We start from the raw sequence: 26,566 nt of genomic DNA on the forward strand, positions 1-26,566 counted from the left end.
GCCCTGTAATTAAAAATAGTAATTTGGTATATATAACTTGAGAATTGCTGAAAAGAGACATGTTGTCGAAGCTTTTCGTCTTGCACTCATCAGGACAATACGCAACAATAACCACGTAAGGGAAAACAACGACTTATACTGCATGAGAAGAGAGTGCTGTTTGGTTGGCAAGTGAACTCTGGTAGAGGCATTGCCATAACGAATACACCAGTTCACGGTGACTGACAGTTAACTGCCAAGCTTTGTTTGAAATTTAAACCAGGCAGCTTGACTCTGATTGGTCAAGGCATTGCCCTGAGGAATGAACCAGCCAATGGCAGTCACATATTTTGTTCAGGGAAACAGGCACAATGTGTGTACATGTACTTTCTGTCTGCAAAGAACAGGGCCCTGTGTATTAATATATGTATTAATAAGTGACAGTCATTCGCTGGTTCATTCCTCAGGGCGATGCCTTGACCAGAATCAAGTTGCCTGGCTTAAATTTCAAACAAAGCTTGGCAGTTAACTGTCAGTCACCGTAAACTGGTGCATTCTCCATGGCCAACGCTTCTACCAGAGTTCACTTGCCAACCAATCAGCATCTCTTCTCACGCAATACAAGTTGCTCTTTTCCCTTACATTGACTATTCTTGCGATTGTCCTGATGAGTGCAAGACAAAAAGCTTCGATAACATGTCTATTTTCAGCAATTCTCATGCACTGTAATTTTAATAACGGATTCCTCACTTCAGAGATGGAAAGAGAAATTGGGGATCTTCTGTATTTAAACAGCAATGGTGGAAAATCACAGGATTTGGATGAATTATTTTGCATCATTAGCCTCACCCAAATATGCAACTTATTTTATTATAGTATGACGATTATCACAATAAAATCTTAAAAGGGCAGGAAATTACATAAATGCTTGAATGGACAAGTGTGCGGGGCTATGGGGAAAAAGCAGGGGTTGTGGAACTAATTGGTTACCTTTTTCAATGAGCTGACACAAGCATGATGGGCCAAATGGCCTCCTTCTGGGCTGTTTCATTCTATGGCTCCACTGAAGAGGAAATATTAAAATGAAATGAGAAATTAAAGGGAAGCAGGAACAAAACAAAGGGGAGAGAGAGAAGTAATGAAAGAGTGCGGGGAAGGCAGTAAAAGCAAAAAGGGTGAAGACAAATCATCTTCTGTGATATGACCAATGGAAAGTTCCCAAACCAAAACACTCAAAAGCAACCGAGAGTCCTTTCATGGCAACCAATATGAGCGAGAAGTTTCTCCCAATGAACTCTGAAAGGAAACATCCCAACAACACAGACTTACATTTTAATGCCATAGGAGGCCGGGGGAAGCTCGAAAAACCTGCCATGACCAATCCCCAAGCACTACCCCGCCCACCCCAACAGACGTACTGCCTGACACTACTTTCTATTTTGCAAAATCAAATGTTCCATATTTTGGCAGAGGGTTGGAAGGCTTTATTTATGTGGCCGGACTAGCACTGAAACTGAAATCATTTGCAAAATACTTGACACAAGGTGAATCAGCAGCATTTCAGTAATCAGTGACTGCTGTTAGTCTGGACCATTGGTAAACAAAATCTGAACTTGTCTCTTTGCGTTTGGAAACCGACAGACCTGTGCATTTCTGGTATTTATTTCAGATTTCCAGCACTTTGCAGTTTGCTTTCTCATTTGATTCTGCAGCCCTATCAGACCTGGCATTACAAGATTCGTCCAGTCTTGCAAATAACAAGGGGTTGGGGGGGGGGTGGGAAGCAGCCATTGCATAGAAATTTATATTTAAAACAATTAGCTGAAAAAATGAATGTCATAGTAAAAATGTTTCTTACTTGTTGAATTTCGTTTATCTTGCACAACAACCACCTTTGGCCATCACAAAAGGTAACAGGCAAGCAATTTCCCCTTTACTAGACTGCTAAGACTCATCATTTCCAAGTTTACTAGTAGAAGGTCTACTTTTGCTGTCTATTAAGCTTTTTAATATACCTGCTGTGGTGATGTATAGTTCCAGAAGCTGCTTGGATTATCCGATTATCACGTCACAAACTCAGTGACTAACAGCAAGCTGGAGTTTTGATAGCTGTGATGCGCACTTCCACAATTACTGGTAAATGTGCAGTTTTTAAAAGATATTTCATCTGCTGGGAGTTGCGTAATGAGCAAACATATTGCAAGACTGAGTTCTTTTTAACCCCACTTCCCCATCGCTTGCCAATTTTCTTCTTTCTTGAGGCATAGACTCCGGTATCTCAGGCACTATCTGTCCTCCTGCACCTCACCCAATCTTCATGTTTTAAGCCCAATGGGGGAGACTAGGCAGGCTGTTCAACTGTGGGTGGGAGCGGTCAGGTCCAATCCTGTTCTCGCCTCTCTACACACACGCAAACGTCCAGGGAGGCCCATTAGATAGCGATCGGAAGCAGTATACCTGCTAGATTTTTCCTTCAAACTCACATTCCCCACACCCCCACCCCCAATAAAAAACCCCTACAAACACCCTGGGAGAAATCAGCAAACTCAACACTAGATCAGTGATGGAAACAGACACCTTCTTGGTCTGGTCAGCTCAGTTATTCATTGTATAAAACCCAAACAGGTGGCTTGGGAAATGGACTGTATTCCACATAGCACTGAATTTTTGCTATCAGTCACTGTTAGGTGAGGCAGCCAGCTCAGAGAGGCATCAGTAGAACTGAAAGGGTTACTCACGCAGCCTCAAGTCACAGTAACCCAGGAAGACCAGGAAATAAAGGGGTGGGGGGTAGTGCAGCAGAACAGAGCAAAGTTTATGCTTGTCATTTAGAACAAAGATATGTTCAACAAACTCGGGCTACACCAATAGTCAGCACGAAAAACACAAATCACTCATTTGGGAGAGGAGGAGAGGGAGAGGAAGAAGAATCTGTTTACATCTTCACTACATGTTCGACAAGTACCAGAGCACAATTTAAAGCATTAAAGTTCTTTTGGAAGTAACTAAAAGGTGATCTTTGTGGCCAAGTCCTGGTAAGTGATTACCTAATGAAACCAAGTGCGAATTCTAAAACCTACTTTAGACCTTCAATGCCCCCTTTATCCAGGTGCTTATTGATTGCTCAGCAACTGATCCAAAATAACATACTTGTCCCAATTGCACAGCGAGTACTTCAGAGCAGATTGGTAACTAGCAATATCGTCACTTAAATGGTGCCGACAGAGTCCTTTGTTGCAGTCTTATGCAAGATTACCATCCCTGCCCCAAGTTACATTTCAAAGGTTTTTCGTTATAATGTCCATGTCAGATTTTTATAATCTCCAACTCTTGAATTAAGGGTCACAAAACTGAAATCACCCATGTTAAGAAAAACATACTTTTTAAAGAAAAACACATTAGAAAGTCAACCTAGCCTTCTCGTATTCTCCAAGGCCCAATTGTAAAGCTGCATAGTAAATACAACACACTATATAATCAATATTCATTTAGCATGAAAGGCAATTTTTAGTAAATTTACAGTTATGTGTAAGTTTCCAAAGTTACAAGTGGTGTTTCCTGTTTTCATGTTTCTGAACGTCTGAGCCCAACATTTCAGAAACGTGGGCTTTTTGGGTTCCACGTCCAATTCTTAACCACCATCAAACCTTTCCATTACAAAAGCCCTTCAATTGCCATAATAAAAAAAATTTAAAGGTTTAGAATCTACAAATCCCGCATGTATCATGTCCCGTGACAAGGAAGTGAATGGTCAACAAAATACAACTTGCCAGCACAATTTGCGGGTTATATTTTTCTTCATTTTCAATTAAGTGAAAAAATTCTAATTAAAGCACCTCAGCACATACTCTAGGCTGTGGGAGTGCTGCTTTGCCAGGAGATGCTGTTCTTCAGGTGAGATGTCTGCTTGTTCCAGTTCGTTAAGATCGACATTAAAAAATCCCATGGCACTGCCCAAAGGTTATTCTTCTGGTGTCTCAGTCAACATTCCCCTATCAACCAACAGCACCAAAAAAATTATTTATCTTGTCAGTCTTTGTGGGATCTGCTGTGCACAAAAACTGATGCCATGTTTACCTACGTAAGGAGCTCTTGCACTTCGAAGTAATTCATTATATACGAAGCACCTTGAGACATCGGATACAAGTGTCCATACAAATGAAAGTTTCCTTTTATAAATCGAATTTATTGCTCATGTTAGTGGGGAGGAACGTAGACCCCGATGTTTACAATTTTGTCTTGGAGATAGAATGACCAGCTGGCTACCAAGCACAAATTTGATGACATTGGTGAATTCATGGCATTTATAACCAATGTCTAGGTTAGGTATAGCTGCCATTTCTGGCCAGCAGCTTTTGTAGTTGATTCGAGACTGTGTTGTGATTTTAATATCTGTCTTGCTGATCTGATTGCTGGATTTAAGATTACTTCAGTGTTCATAACAGGGATCTGGTAAAAAAAAAAGTTCAGTCCAACATAGCTGTAATTATGAATTTCAAAGTAAGCTGGAAGGGAGCTTGATTCCCCTAACTGGGTAACACTGGCATCACAAGCTGGTTAAATGCCATTGCTGTTTCCACAGGGCATCTACTCAACCTCAGAGAACCAGGGAGACACAGGATGTCCATCAGCTGCTGTATGCTGCGTGCCGAAGGAGGCTGCTTTCCGTTTACCTCCCTGTCATTTGTACAGCTTCTATATCCAACAGGAGAGGGGGTTCTGTGCGAACTGAAGGAGGTATACAGTTCCAATGGAGTACCACGGAAGGCAACCTTGACGGATGTTTGGTTCAATGTCCCGCATTTGACAGCTAGCCCGGCCTCACTCTGCAGTTTACAACAGTTTGAACAAGAAATGGGCGGTGAGATTCCAGGCTCCTCTTGGATGTTCCTCAGGTCAGTACTGTAAGTGAGGGAGGTCAGGACAGTCCCCCAGAGACAGAGTGCAGTCACTGCGATGCCAGAGTTCCCCCTGCTGGTATCAGTTTCTAAGATACAGCAGTGAAGATTAGAAGGAGAGCCTCGAGACCGGGCCAGATTAATGACTGCTGCTTTGAACGAGGTCGACAGAAAGGACTGGGCCTCCTGCGTGCATTCCACCGGGTCTAGGATAATCCCTTGGTTCAAAACAGGTTCCTGGTTCTGGGAGATCATGCGTACCTGGCCCTTTGAACACATGGCCTGCCGTAGGACTGCAGTACCAGCGATAATTCCTGCCACGCTAGTTAGGTACACAAGGCCCATCATGCAGGCGACCTATGATACGAGAAAAGAAACTAGTAACTTAAAAATCCGTCAAATCCAGCTCAATTTTTAATAGTTCCTCAAATTAGGTTTGTACACAACCTAGACAGCATTTTAAGATTCACTGCTGAAACAGTTTGAAATCACCACTAAAACATTAACTGGATTGGCTAATGTAGCACTGCGATACATTCAGCACACTAACCTAGCATGTCAATGTGCTAAAGCCAATGTAGACCATGGCAACAGACAAAGCAAAATCAGTGTTGAACAAGAAACAAGGCTCATCCAGACTAATTGCCCAAAGCACTCCTGCTGCTCTACAGCTTCCACCTTCTCTTTTATAAAGCATTAAGCTACTAACAAGGATGCGACTGCACACTACCTTAACAATATGCTGGTAGAGTTCTGTAAATGCTTGTTGCCACAGAGCCTGCTCCAGTATCACGCACAAATCTGTGTACGTGAACCAGCCTCGTTTCAGTCCCTGCGACTCGGCAACCCTGCAAAAAAAATGGAGGCACAAGATAAAACCCAAAAAGCTTGGCAGGGTGTATGATGTGTTGCTGTTTTTATAACTTTCTTCCAAAAGGAATGGGTCAGAGGAACTTGTTAATGTTTTGTAATGTGTGATCAGAGCAGCTCATGTGATGTGCGGCAAGACTGTAGACCATGTTACACCAGTGCAATTACAATAATGACAAAATACAGCTCAATTATGTTAGCTGTGGTTCAGTGGGTAGCATTCTAGACTGAGTTCAAGGCTCGAAGGGCCGAATGGACTAGTTATGCTACTATGTTCGCGAAAGACGCGAGCACAAATATCTAGGCTGACACTCCAGTACAAACATACGAATTAGGAGCAGCAGTAGGCCATTCGGCCCCTTGAGCCTGCTCTGCCATTCAATAAGATCATGGCTGATCTGTTTGCGTCTTGAATTCCACACTCCCATCTACCCCCGATAACCCTCGATTCCCTTGCCTAACAAGAATCTATCTAGATCTGCCTTGAAAAATATACAATGACCCTGCCTCCACCGTCTTATGAAGTAGAGTGTTCCAAAGTCGCACAACCCTCAGAAAAAAATTCTCCTATTCTGTCCTAAAAGGGCGACTCCGAATTTTAAAACAGTGCCCCCTAGTTCTGGACTCACCCACAAAAGGAAACATCCTTGCCACATTCACCTTGTCAAGACTGTTCAGGATCTTATAAACTTCAATCAAGTCTTCCCTCTCTTCTAAACTCCAGTGAAAACAAGCCCAGTCTGTCCAAACTTTCCTCATAAGACAACCTGCTCATTCCAGGCATCAATCTAGTAAATCTCCTCTGAATAGCCTCCAATGCATGTACATCCTTCCTAAATAAGGAGACCAAAACTGCATACAGTATTCAAGATGTGGTCTCACCAATGCCCTGTATAACTGAAACATAACATCCTTACTTTTATTTTCAATTCCTCTTGTAATAAAGGATAGCATTCCATTAGCCTTCTTTATTTCTTGTTGTACCTGCATATTAATTTTTGTAATCCATGCACTAGAACACCAAGATCCCTCTGCGCCTTGGAATACTGCAGTTGTTTCCATTTAAGTAATACTCTGCTTTTTTATTCTACCTGCCAAAGTGAACAACTTCACATTTTTCTGCATTATACTACTTCTGCCAGATTTTTGCCCACTCACTCAACCTATCTATATCAGTCTGCAACCTCATGTCCTCTTCACAACATACTTTCCTACCTATCTTTCTGCCATCTGCAAATTTAGCTACCATGCCATCACTCCCCTCATCCAAGTCATTGATATAAATTGTAAAAAAGTTGAGACCCCAGCACAGACCCCTGTGGGACTCCACCCGTCACATCCTGCCACTCAGAAAAGCACCCATTTATGCATACTCTGTTTTCTGCCAGCCAGCCAATCTTCTATCCATGCTATGTTACCCACTACACCATGAGCTCTTACTATGCGCAATAACCTTTTATGTGGCACCTTGTCAAATGCCTTCTGGAAATCCAAGTACACTGCAGTACTTGAAGGAATGCTGCATTGTCAGAGGTCCTGTCTGCCCTCTCAGGTGGATGTAAAAGATCTATGGCACCTTTGCAAAAAGCAGGGGAGTTTTCTGCAGTGTCTGGCCAATATTTATCCCTCAATCAACATCACTAAAAACAGATAATTTGATCATTGTCCCACTGCTGTTTGTGGGAGCTTACTGTGGATAAATTGACTACCAATTTTTTACATTATAACAGTGACTACACTTCAAAGGTTCTTAATTTGCTGTAAAGCTCTTCGACAAGTCCAGAAGTCGTGAAAGACGCTATGTAAATGCAAGACTTCTTTATCATAGATCGAAAGTGGAATTAAATATTACAGCAGCTGACGTCTGTAATATTTGATTTTTTTCCCCGTGCTCTATTTTTGAGTGCCTGCTCAGAAGCTGCTCCATGAAATCTTCTCCCATCGGCAGTGAAATGAACCAGGGGAGATAAGGGAATTAAAAAAAAAAAATACAGTGAGTGCTTCTAGAATGCATTGCCTGGCAGGGTAGAATGCAATGCCTGACAGAGTGGTGTAAACAGATTCAATAATACACTTCTAAAGGGAATTGTAAATTTACTCGATCAGGAAAGATTTGCTGGGCTATGGGGAAGAGTGGGGAAGCGGGACTTATTGAGAAGCTCTTTCAAAGAGTTGGCACGGGCATGACGGGCCAAATGGCCTCCTTTTCTGTTGTGAGATTCCATGATTCTACTCAGGCAGTCTTCAGGAACTGCCTCCTGAGAGTGTGTGGCATTCTCACACTGAACGTCCTTGTCCAAGTGGCTTTCTGCCCAGCTGTTTTTAAAGAAAACCTGTGAATACAAATATTTAATGCTGCAAACCACCTTGACTGCACAACATTTCAGAGGTGCACCAATCACTCCCTTTAAAGTGGAATTACCCACCAAAAACAAATCCCATTCTGCAATAAAATGCTCAACCCAGCCACACCATACCATCATAGGCTGCATTCATATTACAGCACAGCTACTGATGGCAGCCAGTGGGTGACAAATATAGCAAGGTAAACGTGAGGGTGCAGTCTCTGGGAAATATCTGAAGGATTTTGCTAGAACTACAAAGGTCAACAGCAAATGTACAGGATGCACCTGTGCCATTCACGGCCTAGAAGCTCTGCAGTTTCTGGATTGGTGCCTTGTGCTTGCTTTATCATACAGCTGCCGACAACAGGCTTGAAATTGGTCTTACAATGGGTAAAGTAAGCACTAATGTCTCTCAAGACTGTGAGCACTACTAAAAGAGTGGCGTCTGAAAGAAAAATGCACATTTATATTACACTTTTAATGTTGAGAGGCCGTTTCCCCTGGCTGGAGAGTCTCGGACTAGGGGGTTCAGTCTCAGATGAGGAGCCAGCCATTTCGGACTGAGATAATGAGAAAGTTCTTCACTGAGGGCTGTGAATTTTTGGATTTCTCTACCCAGAAGGCTGTGAATGCTCAGTCGTTGATGATATTTAAGACTGAGGTTGATAGATTTTTGGATGCTAAAAGGATCTGGGGATAGGGCAGGAAAATGGAGTTGAGGTAGAAGGTCAGCCATGATCTTGTTGAGTGACAGAGCAGGCTAGGACAGGTATATGGCCGACGCCTGTTCCTCCGTATGTCCCAAAGCGCTCATACCACTATAGATATGCTCTGGAACATATCAATCTGAAGTACTTTTAACATACAGTCACCATTGTAACATAAGCATCGAACAGCTAATGCTGCACAAAGCAAGATCCCACAAACAGCAATGTATTAATGATCAGATTATCTGTGTCAGGGACATTGGCTGAGGGATAAATATTGGCCAGGCCAGCTTGGAGAACTCACCTGCATTTCTTTGAAAAAGCGCATGAGGTCTTTTGCATCCAACTGAGAGGGCAGTCGGGACTTTGGTTGAACGTCTCATCTGAAAGATGGATAACACCAGACCACAAGGTGGCCAGGCAGCCATAATTTGTTATGTTCAGTGGGCTCAGACTGCCCAAAGAAATGGTTTTCTACTTCCTGGTGGAGCTTACACAATTCCAAATGCCATGGAGTCCATTCAATAATACAGCAATGTTGCCTAATATGCTAGCCACTAACCACATGTGGCTAACTGGGAATCCAGATGTGGATAATCACATTTCAGATCAGTAAATAAAATTGAGGAACGGTCACCGTCATTCGCATGTGATCTCATTACTCATTTGCATGTCCCATGCAAGTGAACTGTAACCATTTTATGCAATCCTTGGTCAAATGGTAATATTGTTGTATTACTTTAGTTATTGAATGGTGGTAGACATCGGTTAAGTAAAAATAGATGTCAAATACATTTACTTGTGGTGTGTTAGTGTACATAAGGCGTTTCTACTAAAATTAATGTATGCGTCTAAAACGGTGTCACTATAGCATGTGTTGCTAGTCAGCAACTTCTATTGGACAACACTGATGTACAACATCCAAGGCAGGATTTCTACATACTAGAAGTCCTGTAGCAACAGGACAGTTTTTTTTGTTTGATGTCTAGCTTACTGCTTCTCATACCACTAAAGATCTGCTCTGGAACATAACAATCTGTAACCATAGCAAGTGTTTCCCAGCACTGGCACACCTACCTTCCCTCCAAACGGCTCAAAAGCTCAAAGAATTCCTGGGTATTAACGTACAAGTTCCAATCCTGCAAAGCCAAAAAATAGAAACTTTTAGGTATAAATTGTCATATTACAGACATATAACCAATAAACTCCCTTTTCAACCCTGTCCAACTGGACAGCCAACAGCTCCTAATCAACAGGACAACAAATACAATAAACTTAGTATAGTTCAGAGTTGGACTTTTTTTCAATCAGTCAAAAGGGAAAGATGGTCGAAGGGTACCTCGATCAAAGTGCTCTTCCATTTTCAAGTATTAATAGCCCTAAGAATTTTCTTTTACGCCGTTTGATATAAACGCCTTCAACTCTCCTGGAGACCCATGATTTAGGTCTAACTCGCTGCTTGGCAACTCAGTAAGGAATGTTCCTTGGAAAGAAACAGGTCATCAACCTGAAACGTTAACTGTTTCTCTCTCCACAGATGCTGCCAGACCTGCTGAGCATTTCCAGCACTTCGTTTTTATTTCAGATTTCCAACATCTGCGGTATTTTGATTTTATTTTAAGGAACCTTCCTTTCTCATTTCTTAGTAAACAGTCCCCACAATTTCATACAGGACTGTGTGAACTGTGAAATCACACTACTGATCAGGGATATAGAGGAGCTCAGTTTCCTTAGACCATAGAGAGACTCCCAGCCGTAAGACCTGGAAGCGGGATAACTTTTACGTCAAAGTTTTGAAAAGATGGTGCAAGGGACACATCTTCTTAGCACATAAAGTGCTCAACCCCCAGAATCAGTCCGTCAGCAGCAGCCTGACAACCAACTGTTTGAGTATGGGTTCACCTTTATGCTGGGGTGGGGAAGGAAGTAACACTTCCCAGTTGAGTACTGTGTTCAATTCTGGGCACTTCTCTTTAGGCAAGGTGCAGTAGAGATTTATTAGAATGGTACCAGGGACAAGGGACTTCAGTTATGTGCAGCGACTTGAGAAACTGGGATTGCTCTCCTTAGAGCAGTGAAGGTTAAGAGCAGCTTTGATTAGAGGTGTTCAAAATCATGAATGGTTTTGGTAACAGTAAATCAGGAGAAACTGTTTCCAGTAGCAGAAAAGTTGGAACTAGAGGACATAAATTTAAGATGATTGGCAAAGGAACCAACAAAGCTGACATGAGGAAACTTTTTAAAATTTTTACACAGCGAGCTGTGATCTGGAAGGCACTGCCAGAAAGGGTGGTGAAAGCAAATAGTAACTTTCATAACAGAATTAACTACTTGAAGGAAAAAATACAGGGCTATAGAGAAAGAGTAGGGGAGTGGAATTAATTGGATAGCTTTACAAAAAAGCCAGGAACAGGTACAATGGGTTGAATGGCTTCCTTCTGTGCTGTACCATTTTAGGACCGTGTGATTGCAAGAAGAAATGGTACAGATAGTCCGCTGGTCCTTGTTCCCAGCAAGGGTATTTCAGAAGAATCTGATGCTGGCAGAGACTGGAGCAGCAAGCAGGGGTAGGACACGCAGGACAACAGTAGCATTGCCCAGCTCTGACCATTACTATCGTCTGGTGAAGCTCCACATCATTAACCTTTATATAACTGTGTTAAACCAGACCTCTCGTGGACTGCTCACGGTAAGTTGGCTATGCTGTTTTATGGCACCTAGTGCGTCAGGTAAAGCGTTTCAAAGGTGACATTTAAAGGAAGCGCATGTTCTGTGCAAAATTTTAAATATAATAATCTATCGAATGGACAGCTCAGATAACTTACAATTGCTCGCAGAAAGTTCATCTCCAGAGTGTTGACCACTTGAACGTCCAGCTTGCCCGCGGCTCCCCACTCGTCATTAAACACCTCCTCCTCTTCTCCCTCATCGTACAAATACTTACTGGCAACCATCTGCGGCAAAGCCAAAAAAGCTTCAAAACAAACGCTAATGGGAGCACAGTCACTGTACTAGGAGCGCTAGTTGAAAATAATCTTGCCCAATAAAATGGTTTTCAGAGCTAAGTAATAAGTTAGAGAGATTTTTAAATAAATCCTGACCAGCTTACAAGCATTTGCTAAAATAGTGAAGACTCAACTTGCAATTATATAGTGCCTTATCTAATGTCTTTGAAACATCACAGCATTCTTCACATACAATTAATTACTTGATGTGCAGTAACTGTTCAATATTATGAAGACTTTTAAATAGAGTAGATAAGGAGAAATTATTTCCTGTGTCCACTGGTAGGAGGGTCAGTAACCAAAGGACACAGTAGATACCTGATTACTATGATGGAGGATCTAGAATTGAGGGGGGTGGGGGACAGGGGAAGGCAGAGCAGAATCAGTCAAGTTCATTGCAACAAACTAACAAGACCCAGTAAACTTTAAGAATGCAGGAGCTTTCAACAGGTTAAAATGTCAAAACGACGAGCTACTGCTCCTCAGATGCACTAATTAGACTTCAGCACAGAAATCTAGGCTGACTCTCCATTGCAGGACTGAGGGAGTGCTGCAATGCTGGAAATGCCATCTTTCAGATTAGATGTTAAACATCTGTCCTCTCAGGTGGATGCAAAAGATCCCACGGCACTATTTTGAAGACCAGCAGGGAAATTATTCTGTGTCCTCGCCACTATTTATCCCTCAATCCACATCACTAAAACAGATTATCTGGTCAATATCATAGTGCTGTTTGTGGGACCTTGCTGTGTGCAAATTAGCTGCTGTGTTTCCTATACAACAATAACTACACTTCAAAAGTTCATCATTGGCAGGATGTCCAGAGGCTGTAAAAGGTACTATGTGAATTCAAGTCCATCTTAATCGCAGCGTGAAAGAGCAAAGGCAGAACTGTGTTTTTTCGCGCACCATTGATATTAGAAAAAGGTCAGACGAGGAGATCTGCTGCAAGTACTCAGGATTTCGATGTCGTAGCCGCTCAATGTAGACAAGAGCAAGCATCATTGCACAAGGCGAGATACAGGCCTCCCTGTGGAAAAGCAGAGATCATTAGCCCTTATAAATTTTGTATGTGAGCTGATAATCTATGCATTAGATGGTGATTTTTTTCTTTATATTCATTCGTGGGAAGTGGACGTCACTGTCATTTATTGCCCATCCTGAATTGCCCTTGAACCGAGTGGCTTGCCAGGCCACTACAGAGGGCATTTAAGAGTCAACCACATCGCTGTGGGTCTATAGGCCAGACCAGGTAAGGACAGCAGATTTCCTTCCCTAAAGGACATTAGTGAACCAGATGCGTTTTTACAACAATCGACAATGGTTTCATGATCACCATTAGACTAGATTATAATTCCAGATTTAATTAAATAAATCAAATTTCACCATCTGCCATGATTACTCATGATTTTTCACAGCACGGCAATGCCCTAGATGAGAAAACTGAAGTGGCTTCAGAAAAGCTAGAAAGATCAAACAGCAGGTGCACCACCACCTTCTTGGGGTAACAAGGGATGGACAATAAACCCAGTGTTACTATAACATACACATCGCAGAACCAAGTAAAATTTTAAAAATAAATCATGCATTAACTAGCCTGGGAAAAGAGTCTCTTCCCAACCTTACCAAATGTTATCTGCACCACCACCACAACCCCTCCGCTCTGTTATCCCTCCAACTCCAATCCTTTGTGTCTCATATTATATCAAGGTTGTTCTGTGCCAAAAGGTGTAATTAAAAAATACATGACAGGGTGGTACAGAGCAAAAGCTGCACTACTTAGGACATTCAATTACTGTTGGAGAACGAGTGCAATGCTTATTGGTGACTCATACAGTTCACAGTTTCACCTAAAAACAATTCACTAACAGCCCACACCAAATGCCCAACTTAATATTTAAACTTACCTAGCCACGTGAGCTGCATATTTCTTCCGGAGTTTTCGGATGGGACTCGGTGCTGATTTCTGAAGTAGTTCAACTGCAATGTCTGAAAGAGACAAGATCTTTGAATTTGGTCAGTGCTTGGAAAATAGGATAGATAGAAGAAACTTTTTTTCCTTCGCAGAGGTATCAATAACCAGGGGGCATAGATTTAAGGTAAGGGGCAGGAGGGGATTCGAGGAAAATTTTTTTTCACCCAGAGGGTGGTTGGAATCTAGAACACACTGCCTAAAGGGGTGGTGGAGGCAGGAACCATCACAACATTTAAGAAGTATTTAGATGAGCACTTGAAATGCCATAGCACGTAAGGCTACGGGGCCAAGTGTTGGAAAATGGGATTAGAATAGATAGGCTTGAAGGCCGGCGCGGACACGGTGGCCTAACAGGCCTATTTCTGTGCTGTATAACTCTATGACTCTATGATATGTAGGAAACATAGCAGTCATTCTGCACACAGCACACTCCCACAAACAGCAATGTGACAATAAGATAGTCTGTTTTAGTGATGCAATACACAGTACTCCAGATGTGGTCTCACCAATGCCCTGTATAGCTGAAGCATAACATCCCTACTTTTGTATTCAATTCCCCCACAATAAACAATAACATTCTATTAGCTTTCCTAATTACTTGCTGTACCTGCATACTAACGTTTTGTAATTCGTGCACTAGGACTCCCAGATCCCTCTGCAATCTCTCACCATTTAGGTAATATGCTTCTTTGTTATTTTTTCTGCCAAAATGGACAACTTCGCATTTTCCCACATTATACTCCATCTGCCAGATTTTTGCCCACTCACTTAACCTATCTATATCACTTTGCAGCCTCACGTCCTCTTCACAACTACTTTCCTACCTATCTTTGTGTCATCAGCAAATTTAGCATCCATACCTTCGGTCCCTTCATCTAAGTCATTTATATAAATTGTAAAATGTTGAGGCCCCAGCACAGATCCCTGTGGCACACCACTCGTTACATCTTACCAAACAGAAAATGACCCACTTATGCCTACTCTGTTCCCTGTTAGCTAGCCAATCTTCTATCCATGCCAATATGTTACCCCCTACATCATGAGCTCTTACTGTGCATTAACCTTTGATGTCAAATGCCTTCTGGAAATCCAAGTACAAAACATCCACCGGTTCCCCTTCATCCACAGCACATGTAACTCCCTCAAAAGAACTCCAATAAATTGGTTAAACATGATTTCTCTTTAACAAAACCATGTTGACTTTGTCTGATTACCGTCAATTTTTCTAAGTGCCCTGCTATACCGCCTTTATTTATTTTTATTTTATTTAGAGATACAGCACTGAAACAGGCCCTTCGGCCCACCAAGTCTGTGCTGACCATTAACCACCCATTTATACTAATCCTACACTAATTCCATATTCCTACCACATCCTCACCTGTCCTTATATTCCCCTACCACCTACCTATACTAGGGGCAATTTATAATGGCCAATTTACCTATCAACCTGCAAGTCTTTTGGCTGTGGGAGGAAACCGGAGCACCCGGAGGAAACCCACGCAGACACAGGGAGAACTTGCAAACTCCACACAGGCAGTACCCAGAATTGAACCCGGGTAGCTGGAGCTGTGAGGCTGCGGTGCTAACCACTGCGCCACTGTGCCGCCCATTAACTAATACTTTCTAACATTTTCCCCAAGGCAAATGTTAAGCTAACTGTCCTGTAGTTTCCTGCTTTCTGTCTCATAGAAACATAGAAAATAGGAGCAGGAGTAGGCCATTTGGGCCTGCTCAGCCATTCAAAAAAGATCATGGCTGATCGTCTAATTCAGTACCCTGTTCCCACTTTCTCCCCATATCCCTTGATCCCTTTGGCATTAAGAAATACATCTATCTCCTTCTTGAATATATTTAATGACTTGGCCTCCACTGCCTTCTGCAGTAGAGAATTCCACAGGTTCACCACCCTCTGAGTGAAGAAATTTCTCCTCATCTCAGTTCTAAATGGCATACGCCATCCCGAGACTGTGACATCTAGTTCTGGACTCCTCAGCCATCGGGAACATCCTCCCTGTATCTAGCCTCCCTTTTTGAATAAAGGAGTTACATCCGCTATTTTCCAGTCTAGCGGAACCTTTCCTGAATCTAGGGAATTTTGGAAAATTAAAACTAATGCATCAACTATCTCACTAGCCACTTCTTTTAAGACTCTAGGATGAAGTCCATCAGGACCCGGGGACTTGTCAGCTCACAGCTCCAACAATTTGTTCAGTACCACTTCCCTGGTGATTGTAATTTTCTTGAGTTCCTCCCTCCCTTCCATTTCCTGATTTGCAGCTAATACTGGGATATTACTTCTATAGTGAAGACCAATGCAAAATACCTGTTCACTTCATCTGCCATCTCATTATCCATTATTAATTCCCAGACTCACTTTCTATAGGACCAACGCTCACTTTGTTTACTCTCCTTTTTAAAATATCTATAGAAACTCTTACAATCTGTCTTTATATTTGTAGCCAGCTTCCTCTCGTACTCTAATTTTACCTTCCTTATCAATCATTTAGTCAATCTTTGCTGTTTTTTATATTCTGTCCAATCTTCTGACCTGCCTCCCATCTTTGCGCAATTATATGCTTTTTCTTTAAGTTTGATACTATCTTTAACTGTTTTAGTTAACCACAGATGGCGGGTCCCCCCCTTGGAATTTTTCTTTCTCATTGGAATGTATCTATTCTGTGTATTCTGAAATATCCCCTTAAATCTCTGCCACTGCATCTCTATTAACCTATCCCTTAACCTAACTTGAAAATTGCAAGGGAGAGAGCCAACCACCAGTTTTATCTGCAGTGCCTGTGGAGGAGTCTGTCACTCTAGAATTGGCCTTTATAGCTACTCCAGGCGCTGCTCCACAAACCACTGACCACCTCTAGGCACATACCCATTGTCTCTCGAGACACGAAGAAGAAGAACCTAATTTGCCAGTTTACTTTAGCTAGCTCCAAAGCCTGGCTTGGGTATAAAATTAAATTGCGACCTGGATCCGTCCCGACCACAGCCAACCCAAATCCAACCCGAATATCCTACCTCCGTTCCGACATCAGGCTATCCCTGAAGATGGAGTTGTGGAGAATCATGGGTAAGCCTGATCCCCATGACCTTCCGAAAGCAGTACTGTCCAGCCCGACCCAATGCTGGACACGGAATATAGACCCCATCCCAAACCTGACTACATGTAGCCAGGCTTTAGCTAGCTCTACTTTCATGCCCTAATTGCCCTTATTTAAGTTTAAAATACTGGTCTTGGACCCACACTTCTCTCCCTCAAACTGAATGTAAAATTCAATCATATTATGATGGCTGCCACCTAGGGGCGCTTTAACTATGAGGTCATTAATTAATCCTAGCTCATTGCACAATACCAGGTCTAGTATAGCCTGCTCTCTGGTTGGCTCCAGAATGTACTGTTCCAAGAAATTATCCCGAAAAGTTTCAAAGAACTCATCTAGGGTACCTCTGTTCATCTGATTTTTTCAGTCTACATGTAGGTTAAAATCCCTCACGATTATCGCCGTACCTTTCTGACAAGCTGCCATTATTTCTTCCTTTATACCCCGCCCTACAGTGTGGTTAACGTTAGGTGGCCTGTACACCACTCCACAAGTGACTTCTTGCCTTTATGATTTCTCATCGCCGTTTTAGTTAATCACGGATGGCGGGTCCCCCCACTTGGAATTTTTCTTTGTCATTGTAATGCATCTATTCTGTGTATTCTGAAATATCCCCTTAAATCTCTGCCATTGCATCTCTATTAACCCATCCCTTAACCTAATTTACCAGTTTACTTTAGCTAGCTTCTACTTCCTGGTTTCCTGAATTTAGGTCATCTCTCTCTATTGCACTAACATTAATTAACAGAACCACCCCTCCACTTTTTCCTAGCTTCATAGGTTAGTGCATGCTCTGAATCACAGTGAACAATATCATGGAGGATCCACTAGTGGTTATCAATGTGGTTAAGTTGTACAAATGTATATATAATTACAATCATTCTTCAGGAATTGAGCGGACAGGACTGAGGGTGTGTTGTAATACCAGAGGTGCCAACTTTCAGGCGGGTGCTAAACTAAGGCAACATTTGTTCAGGAGGATGTGAAAGATCCCATGGGAAAAATAGTCCTTCCAGTGCCTCAGCCAACATTCATCCCTCAACCAACACCACCGAAAACTGATTTAACCTAATTGCTGTTCGTGGGATCTTGCTAAAATCAACTGCTATGTTTGCCATATGGCAACACTGACTGCACTCCAAATGTAATTCAATGGCTGTCAAGTGCGTGAGAATGCCTGAAGAATGCGAAAGATACTTTTAGATGCAAATTCTCTCTTTTTAAGAGATTCAACTACATACATTTGCACAGATCTGGGAAAACAAGTGCTGAGTCTGTCTGGAAGCCACTATCCCACCCTGAGCCAAGTGTAACCTCAGCAACTGGTCATTGGGAAAGCATGAATGCTGCATTTACATTATGGCAATTGAAGTAATGCAGAATACCACCTCGAAGCATTACCTACACCACAGGATCCACACCGCTGTCACTGGGACATGTAAACTGGCATCTCTGACTGCCAGTTTTTTCCGAACCAAGTGTGCACTTTATTGACCCAAACAGGCTGGTAATGTGGGTCTTGAATCGTGGCCCTATTCAGTCCTTACCCGGACAGTGGGAAAAGCTGTGGCCAGAAAACTGAAGATGGAACCACAACATCCAAACAACTTTTCATGTAAAACTTGTATTTATATGGTGCCTTTAGATGTCACAAGACCCTTATGTAGCTGCCAGTGCTCTGAAATCTCCCCACAACCCATGTTTCTGGGACCCCCAGTAAATTACTAGAATTACTTCTATCAGAGATATTTATCAAGGAAATAATCAAAGCCTTGGATATATATAACATGCACACGCACCTGTGACAGGACAGGACAGAGCGTCCATGTTGTAGTCTACATCTCGACCGTAGTAGAGTCGCTTTTTCACTCTCTCTGTCAGCTTGCTGTGGCCAGGAAGAAGCTGCAGAGAGCAGAAATAATGCCAAGTATTACCTGAAAGAACCCTTACCAATCTTTTGTCTTCAAGTGGGACTTCAAAAAATTCAGTTTCACAATAAATCTCAGGATGCTGAAGCTCTTTCTCTCCCCCAACATGAAAAGCATAAGAGCTGCAGCGAGGCAATCAACAATTTGCACTTATATAGCACCTTTAATGAAGTAAAAACATCCCAAGGTGCTTCCCAGGAGCAAATAACAAAGAAAATTTGACAGTATGCCACATAAGGAGATATTTGGATAGGTGACCAAAAGCTTGGTTAAAGAGGTAGATTTTAAGAAGTGTCTTAAAGCAGGAAAGAGGGGAAGCGAGGCGCAGAGATTTAGCGGGGGATTTACAGAGCTTAGGCAGCTGAAGGCATAGCCGCCAATGGGAGAGCAATGAAAAACAGGGATGCGTAAGAAGCCAGAATTGGAAGAGCCTGACTGTTAAGCAGAGTAATCATTAAAGTCTGTGACCATAGTTGTAAAAATCTCTCACACTCTCTTTATAAGTGAGCGCCATTTGCAGGGAACACGCAGGACAAGAACAAGGGACGAAAAACACATTGGCCTGAATCTTGCAGTCAGCAGCAAAGTGATGAGACTCAGCGCTGACCGTGAAGAAAACTGCTCACTAAGATTTAGTGACCTCTGTGGCACGGATTTCCCCTTTCCCAACCTTAACTTTGATTCTGGCATCAATTCAAGGGAATCTCTGGTGTCCAGCAACAGCTAAGCATTCAATCACATTGAAAAATCCTCAGACAGCAAATCAGGGAGTAAAAAAATCAGATTATCCTCCACTTGTTAATTATTTTACAGAATGCAAAATAAAGATTGGGACATGCACATGGAACTAGGGTATAAATAAATATCAAACTTTAAAAATGGCTTTAAAAACTGGAATTTATCAAAGTAGAAATTTGACAATTTGCAAACATAAAATTGTTTTCTCAGTTTCAGAGAGGTTGTTCAGTAATAATTATGAACTTAGTATGCTGTTAAAAACCAGTTGCACGTCATTCTACAAGACGTAACATTTTCACAGGTTTTTAGAGCAAGATTAATAGCTTAAAAAGTGAAAGTTCACATCAATTCAAATGATTTCTAAAGATTTCCGTCACCGGGAAATTCAACAGTACACCCTGTGGAGCAGCAGGGAATCACTGACAGCAACTTCTGGATTTCCACATTTAACAGCCCATACACGACACCAGAAATTGCTGCAAGTTTCACAGCTGTAATGGCAGCGAACGCTGACGGTTTTGCCATCATTGCATCCGCAAAATCCGGGCCATTATTGTATCGGTTACCTGCAGACCTGGTGGAGAAATTTGCTAGTGCAGCTAATGAATGTTAAAAGGAGAAATCAGGAGAAATTCAGTAATTAAATATAAAAGGACAAAAAAAAATTTCAATGTTTTTCTTAAATGTCAGCTCTTTGCTGATACCTTTCAAAGTATGTTGTTATTTCCAAGTATTCCATTGAATTAGATGTTCTAACCCCTTCCACTTGCAGTAATTATGCCACAATCAGTCTGCATAAATCCACAAAGTGTGCAGCACATACAGGTTTATCTGCCATGACACCCTCTGAACTGTAAAACTGCACTGGCAATATATTTAAAGAAAAGCAGTGCATGGGAATGATTCAAAACTTTATGGATCAAATTACTGCCTTACAGATAGTTAAGAATTAATAGTTCGCTCCACTGGCTATTAAAAATGCCATTCAAATCTCGATAGTTTTAAAAAGCAGTTAAGGCAATCTCTTCAGGCACTGCTCATAATGCATTACACAATCTAGTCATTCAGATCACATGTAGGGTAGCAGAATCATTACAAAGCCAGTCCTGACCCACTTTTAGTTCTTCTGTTGATTGGCTGCTTCAACAAAGCTTAAAGAATATGCAGAGTTTCCTCCCATCATATCCCAGTTAACAATTGAGAGTCCAACAGCAACAGACATGATGTCAGAATGATGAAAGCTCATACCTGTCTACTGATATTTTAAAAGTCTTGCATAGAGCGCACATATCCTGCAAGACCTTGCTGGCCAGTTCAAAGTGAAACAGCAATAAATCAGATTGTACGAGGTAGGCAGTATAGAAACCAAAATCATTAAAAAAAGCCCCCTCGGTTGGATGGTAAAGATTCCAAGGCACTATTTTGAAGGGCAGCAGGGGAGTTCTCCTCGATATCCTGGCCAATAATTTAACTCTCAACCAATATCACTTTTAAAAAAAAAGATCAGGTCAATATCTCATTAGAGTTTGCTGCACACAAATTGGCTGCTGCATTTCCTATTGTGCCACAGCGACTGTACTTCATTGACTGGAAAGTGCTTTGGGAAGTCCTGATGTCATGAAAGGTGTTATGTAAACGCAAGTTATTCTCTCTTATATTTGCTTGACATTCAGGTATTCTGATTTAGCTGGTTATTCATCACTAACCCCTCTTTTAGCTGAGCGAGCAGCACAGTCTAGCTTCAGCTATTTCCACTCTCACCTGCCTCATGAATTCAGGTCGCTCTTAATAAACCCCCTACTTTGAATCATCGGGTCCCATTAAATTGGATGGAGTCACGCTGGAATGCATGCAGCCCAATCCTGTAACCCATTGTCTGAGGTCAGTATGGGAAAATGCTCCATGGTTCTAAATGGAGGATGTTTTCTAAAAGATAATATTTCATACAAAAAGTTGAGTTAATTCTTCAAAGACAAACAGGGGAATACTTTGGACAGAAAGCATCACTTTCTAATTTTGCTAGAACGTGTTCAATGCACAGAAAACACTAGTAAGTTATTTGTTGCCCATCTCTGAGTATTGAGTTAATAACGTAGTAGGGCTAGAGTCACATGTAGAGGTTGCAACCTTTGTTAAAAGACAGTGGTAATTTTTTTTTTCATTTGTGGGATGTGAGTGGCACTGGAAAGGCCAGCATTTGTTGCCCATCCCTAATTACCCTCGAGAAGGTGGTGAGCTGCCTTCTTGAACCACTGCAATCCTTGTGGCGTTAGAGAGGGAGTTCCAGGATTTCACCCAGTGAAGGAACGGCGGTATAGTTCCAAGTCAGAACGGTGTGTGACTTGGAGGGGAACTTGCATGTGATGGTGTTCTCATGCATCTGCTGCCCTTGTCCTTCAAGGTGGTAGAGGTAGCAGGTTTGGAAGGTGCTGTGTTAGACTTTTGGTTTGAACAATGACCCGGCTGCTTTTGTGGTCATTGATTTCTTGGTTCAAGGTCACAAATTCCAGATTTATTTAATGTAATCTCTCAACTTTCCAAAACTCATTATTGCTCATTAGCTTTGAGCTTCAGCGTTTCAGGAACACGAAAAAGCGATTTGGCCCAAGTATCCCTCTTTTGACGGATCTCACCCCTACCCACCAGCCTCTAAGTCCCTCAACTCCTGCTCTCTCCAGAACCAAATCTTCTTGCCTCTTCAACTCATTTGTACTGTGCGCCAGTGACTTTCCTTAATAGCGTACTCAGCTTATTTCCATGAAAATGGTTTCCCGTGATTCTCCTTACTCATAATTTGCCAATTTGTAACTGCCATTGTCTGTTATTTCAACCTTTTACCACAATGAAAAAAAAATGCATGAATTAACTTTGTCAATTCCTTTAACAAAGATTACCTCAAAGTCACTCCTTCTGCAAACAGTGAGTCCTACTTCTGTAACTTTTTGCAATAATTTAACATTCCTGATGCCTGGAATCACCTTAGGAGCTTACTTCTGCGCCTACTCAGGAGCAATTCTATTCCTCTGGAGGTTAGATGTCCAGAACTTCACACAGCGCTCCAGATGGGATCTGACTTCAAACAGTAACGATAGACCTCTTCTGATGTGTCCTAATCTGGCTTACAAACTTCAATCATGTGAAGGGTGACAGGCAACAATGAATGTCAGACTAAATACAGACGGGCCCTTCGTAAAGAGGCATCCAGCCCATTTAGACTGCCGTAAATATCAGTGAATTTTCCAACACAGCCATTTGGCCCATCGCAACTGTGCTGGCTCTCTATTATTCACTTAGTCCCATTCCTTTGTCATTAAAATATTTTTGCAATGATCATTTAAGGGGAAGCTAAGGATGTACATGAGGCAGAAATAAATAGGATATATTAATAGACTGAGATGAAGCAACGTGAATGGAGGCTCATGTGGAGCATAAACACTGGCATTGACAGTTGGGATGAATGTCTTGTTTCCCTGTACATTTTATGTAAATATTTATCAATCTCCCTCTTAATGATAGTGTATTAAAAATGGTTAAAATATTTTCACCTAACCCCTTCCTTCATTCTCTGCTGCCGATTGTGAATAAATACCCTCTAGTTACTGACTCACCAACCAGCAGAAATAGCTTTTCTAGATTCATCTCAAGACTCCCAACACTATGAAGAAATCTGTTCAGATGTTCCAAACCAGCATGTCTAATCATTTATATTTTACATTTGCTTCACCTCCTTAGTTAAGTTTACTGGCATTATTTGTATAAATGGTTCACGATAGATCAGAGTACTTGGGTGCATAAAGCTAGCCAATTAATCCCCAGATGTGACTCCACCTCACACCGTTAACACTTGGCTGAATCTTTATCCTCATAAAATTTTCATCGGGTTGGAAGGTCTGCGCGCTTGGCAAACTTTTCTTTGGCTGCCCGAGAAGCAAGTGACATGTTATTTTTTCCATTGCTAAACATTTTAACTTAAGCCTGGCTCAATAAGGGATGACTGAGGTTGGGTCACGCTGTGCTCATGGTCTGAAACTGTAGAAACACTTTGGTAAAGGATTGCTCCCTACTCAACAAATGGTGAATGTTTGTGAAAGGACAAGAAGAGTGTTGACATTCTTAACAATTACAAAAAACTGCTTTGGTTCATTGAAGTCCCAGCAAATCTAACAACTCCCTTCCTAATCACTCATTAGACATATTCTAACACCACACCGGAGTGCCAAGTCGAAGTGGTTTGAGGCAGCATTCCTTGATGAGATTGAGGCCCCAACTCTCAAATGAAATCATTGACTCGATGGGCCAAATGGCCGCCTTCTGTGTCATAAATAACTATGACTTCACAGTAACACACCAGTGATAGTATAACTACACTCACACTACCATACAGAACAGTAGTGCTAAAACACATACACACAATACGTGCAGATGCATAATTAATACAATTACACTTTGTCTCCCGACTACCTAGACCTTGGCAGCTCATTCGCCAAGATACTTTTGCATCTGGTTCAATCATTTCTTCCCTTCCTTTCAGGGCCCTTGTTCCCTGCAAAAGCTTCGCTCTCTCACATCCCAGTTGTCTCCTTGATACTTCCTACTTTTGCTATTCACGTTTTTTAAAAAAAATCTTTCACAGGTTATGGATGTTGAAAGCAAGGCCAGCACTTATTGCCCATCCTCAATTACCCTTGAAGGAGGTGGTGGCAAGTCACCTCCTTGACCACAACTGAGTGGTTTGCTGAGCCAATTCAGAGGGCAGTTAAGAGTCAACCACATTGCTGCAGGTCTGAAGTCACATACAGGCAGGACCAGGTAAGGACAGCAGACTTTCTTCTCCAAAGGACATTAGGTAGGGAAGGTAGGTAAGGAATCGGTTAGTTGCATGGTCAACATTTCTGATACTAGCTTTTTATTCCAGATTTAATTAACTGAATTTAAATTCTCCACCTTCTATGAGATTTGAAGTTATGTCTTTAGTTAGTTAGTCTAGGTTTCTGGATTAGTAGTCCAGTAACATAACCACTATGTTACCAATCCACACCTCCAACAGATTAATAGGAACATAGGAACAGCAGTGGGTCATTTAGCCCATCAAGCCTTTCAATGTCATTCAATGAGATCATGGCTAATCTGTGACTTAATTGCATATATCCATTTTAGCCCATAATCCTTAACACTTTGGGTAACAAAAGCTCATCAATCTCAGATCTAAAATGAATTGTCTTGGCATCAATTGCCATTTGCAGAAGTGTGCTCCAATCTTCAACCACCTCTCATGTAGAAGTATTTCCTAATTTCACTCCTGGTTAAAATCTGTTTTTTTTTGACTATGCCTCAACTCCCCAACCAATTTACTCATCTGGTCCCCTTAATAACGGGCGGCACAGTGGTTAGCACCGCAGCCTCACAGCTCCAGGGACCCGGGTTCGATTCTGGGTACTGCCTGTGCGGAGTTTGCAAGTTCTCCCTGTGTCTGCGTGGGTTTCCTCCGGGTGCTCCGGTTTCCTCCCACATGCCAAAGACTTACAGGTTGATAGGTTAATTGGCCATTATAAAATTGTCCCTAGTATAGGTAGGTGGTAGGGAAATATATAGGGACAGGTGGGGATGTGATAGGAATATGGGATTAGTATAAATGAGTGGTTGATGGTCGGCACAGACTTGGTGGGCCGAAGGGCCTGTTTCAGTGCTGTATCTCTGAACTAAACTAAATATCTTGAGAAGTTCACAAATTTGTGTCTTAACAAGGTCAAGATCTCCTATTGTTTCCATCCTTTCTCCTCACTCACCAAGCCAAACCTGCTCCCCAGCCCCATGCCCAAGCCCTGAACTTCCCCACCTCTTAAATTTAACTCCTACCATCCCCTCAATCCATCCACGCTTATCTTGACCATGACACACGGGCCCTGCTCCCTTGGTCCATTTCCAATCAACTAACGTTAAATTCCACTTGCCGCCCCCCACCCACAACTTACAATTAAATCAACGGCCTTTTATAAAAACTTCATACCACAACCATCCTGTAAATATCACAGAGGGCCACCTACAAATGATTGAAATGCGGTTTAAAATCACTAGAAAGTATTTCAGTTAATAAGTGGACAAAAATTGATAGCCGCAACCTCGAGCCCGGGCAACACCCAGTCCACAGGCCCCGATCCCCGGGCTGGGGTTCCAGCTGGGCCGCCGGGTGTGCACTCATCACCAGGCAGCGGCCGCACGCCAGCCCGAGGCGTCAGGCCCAGTGTCCGCCGCGGGATCGGGTTCTCGGGCTCGGGTTAGGTGTGGGAGCTCAAAGGGAAAAAAACTCCCCCCAGAATCTTGGGGAAACACTCACACTAAACTCCTGGAAACCACAGCACGGAAAGGAGCGGGAGTCAAACAGCGAGTCCACCCAGTCCGCCATTTTAGCACAGGAGGGGGATCGGAGGTAGGGGCGGGGCCATGAGCAGACCAATGGAGCGGAGGCCAGGAGAATGCCAAAGGCGAGGGGAGGTCGAGGAATAGTCAGAGGGCGGGGCCAGAAACAGACAAATGGGGCGGGGCCAGGAAATGTGCCAATGGGGCGGGGCCAGGAACCGCAATGGGGCGGGGCCAAAAAAGAGAGCAATAAGGAGGGGTTGGGACAGCCTTGGGGCGGGGCCAGGAACAGCCAGGGGGCGGGGCAAGGAACAGCCAGGGGGCGGGGCCAAGAACAGAGCAATGAGGAGGGTTTGGGATCAGCCTTGGGGCGGGGCCAGGAACAGCCAGGGGTCGGGATCAGGAAGAGAAGTGGTGGCGAATGCAACAGCAAGTTGGGGTCAAGGCTTAGAAGAGCATTAGGAAAGGCAATGGGAAAGGGGAGCTAGACCGAGAGAAGAGAAAGCTACACTAGCCAAGCCACAAAATCTGTCCCCAAAATGATAACATCTTTCTTTTCTACCCATATGTTATGTGACCTGCTGAGTGTTTCCAGCATTTTGTGTTTTTGATCGAAAGTAGAGAAACAGCCAGGAAGAGGTACAAGCAACTAAA

General features: G+C 42.5%; 1 protein-coding gene across 1 annotated transcript; it reads right to left on the bottom strand.

Annotated features, from left to right (window-relative positions):
- Positions 1-537: 537 nt before the first annotated feature.
- On the bottom strand, positions 538-25,966 carry cnppd1 (cyclin Pas1/PHO80 domain containing 1). The gene is made up of 8 exons (XM_068034824.1): positions 25,890-25,966; positions 18,689-18,791; positions 13,712-13,793; positions 12,714-12,834; positions 11,625-11,753; positions 9,877-9,938; positions 5,608-5,725; positions 538-5,234 (listed from the first exon to the last, which is right to left on the bottom strand). Exons 1-8 carry the CDS (start codon positions 25,956-25,958, stop codon positions 4,506-4,508), a joined length of 1,413 nt encoding a protein of 470 aa, XP_067890925.1. The 5' UTR covers positions 25,959-25,966; the 3' UTR covers positions 538-4,505.
- Between the last annotated feature and the right edge of the window lie 600 nt (positions 25,967-26,566).

The sequence above is a fragment of the Heterodontus francisci genome, chromosome 7 (assembly GCF_036365525.1).
Source record: "Heterodontus francisci isolate sHetFra1 chromosome 7, sHetFra1.hap1, whole genome shotgun sequence".
Taxonomy (NCBI): domain Eukaryota; kingdom Metazoa; phylum Chordata; class Chondrichthyes; order Heterodontiformes; family Heterodontidae; genus Heterodontus; species Heterodontus francisci.

Coding starts and splice junctions, on each gene's coding strand:
- cnppd1 (XM_068034824.1), bottom strand. CDS start 25,958: ATGGCGGACTGGGTGGACTCGCTGTTTGACTCCCGCTCCTTTCCGTGC. Junction 13,794..18,688: donor TCTGTCCTGTCCTGTCACAG/GTGCGTGTGCAT, acceptor TGTCTCTTTCAG/ACATTGCAGTTGAACTACTT. Junction 11,754..12,713: donor ACCTTTTTCTAATATCAATG/GTGCGCGAAAAA, acceptor GCTTTGCCGCAG/ATGGTTGCCAGTAAGTATTT.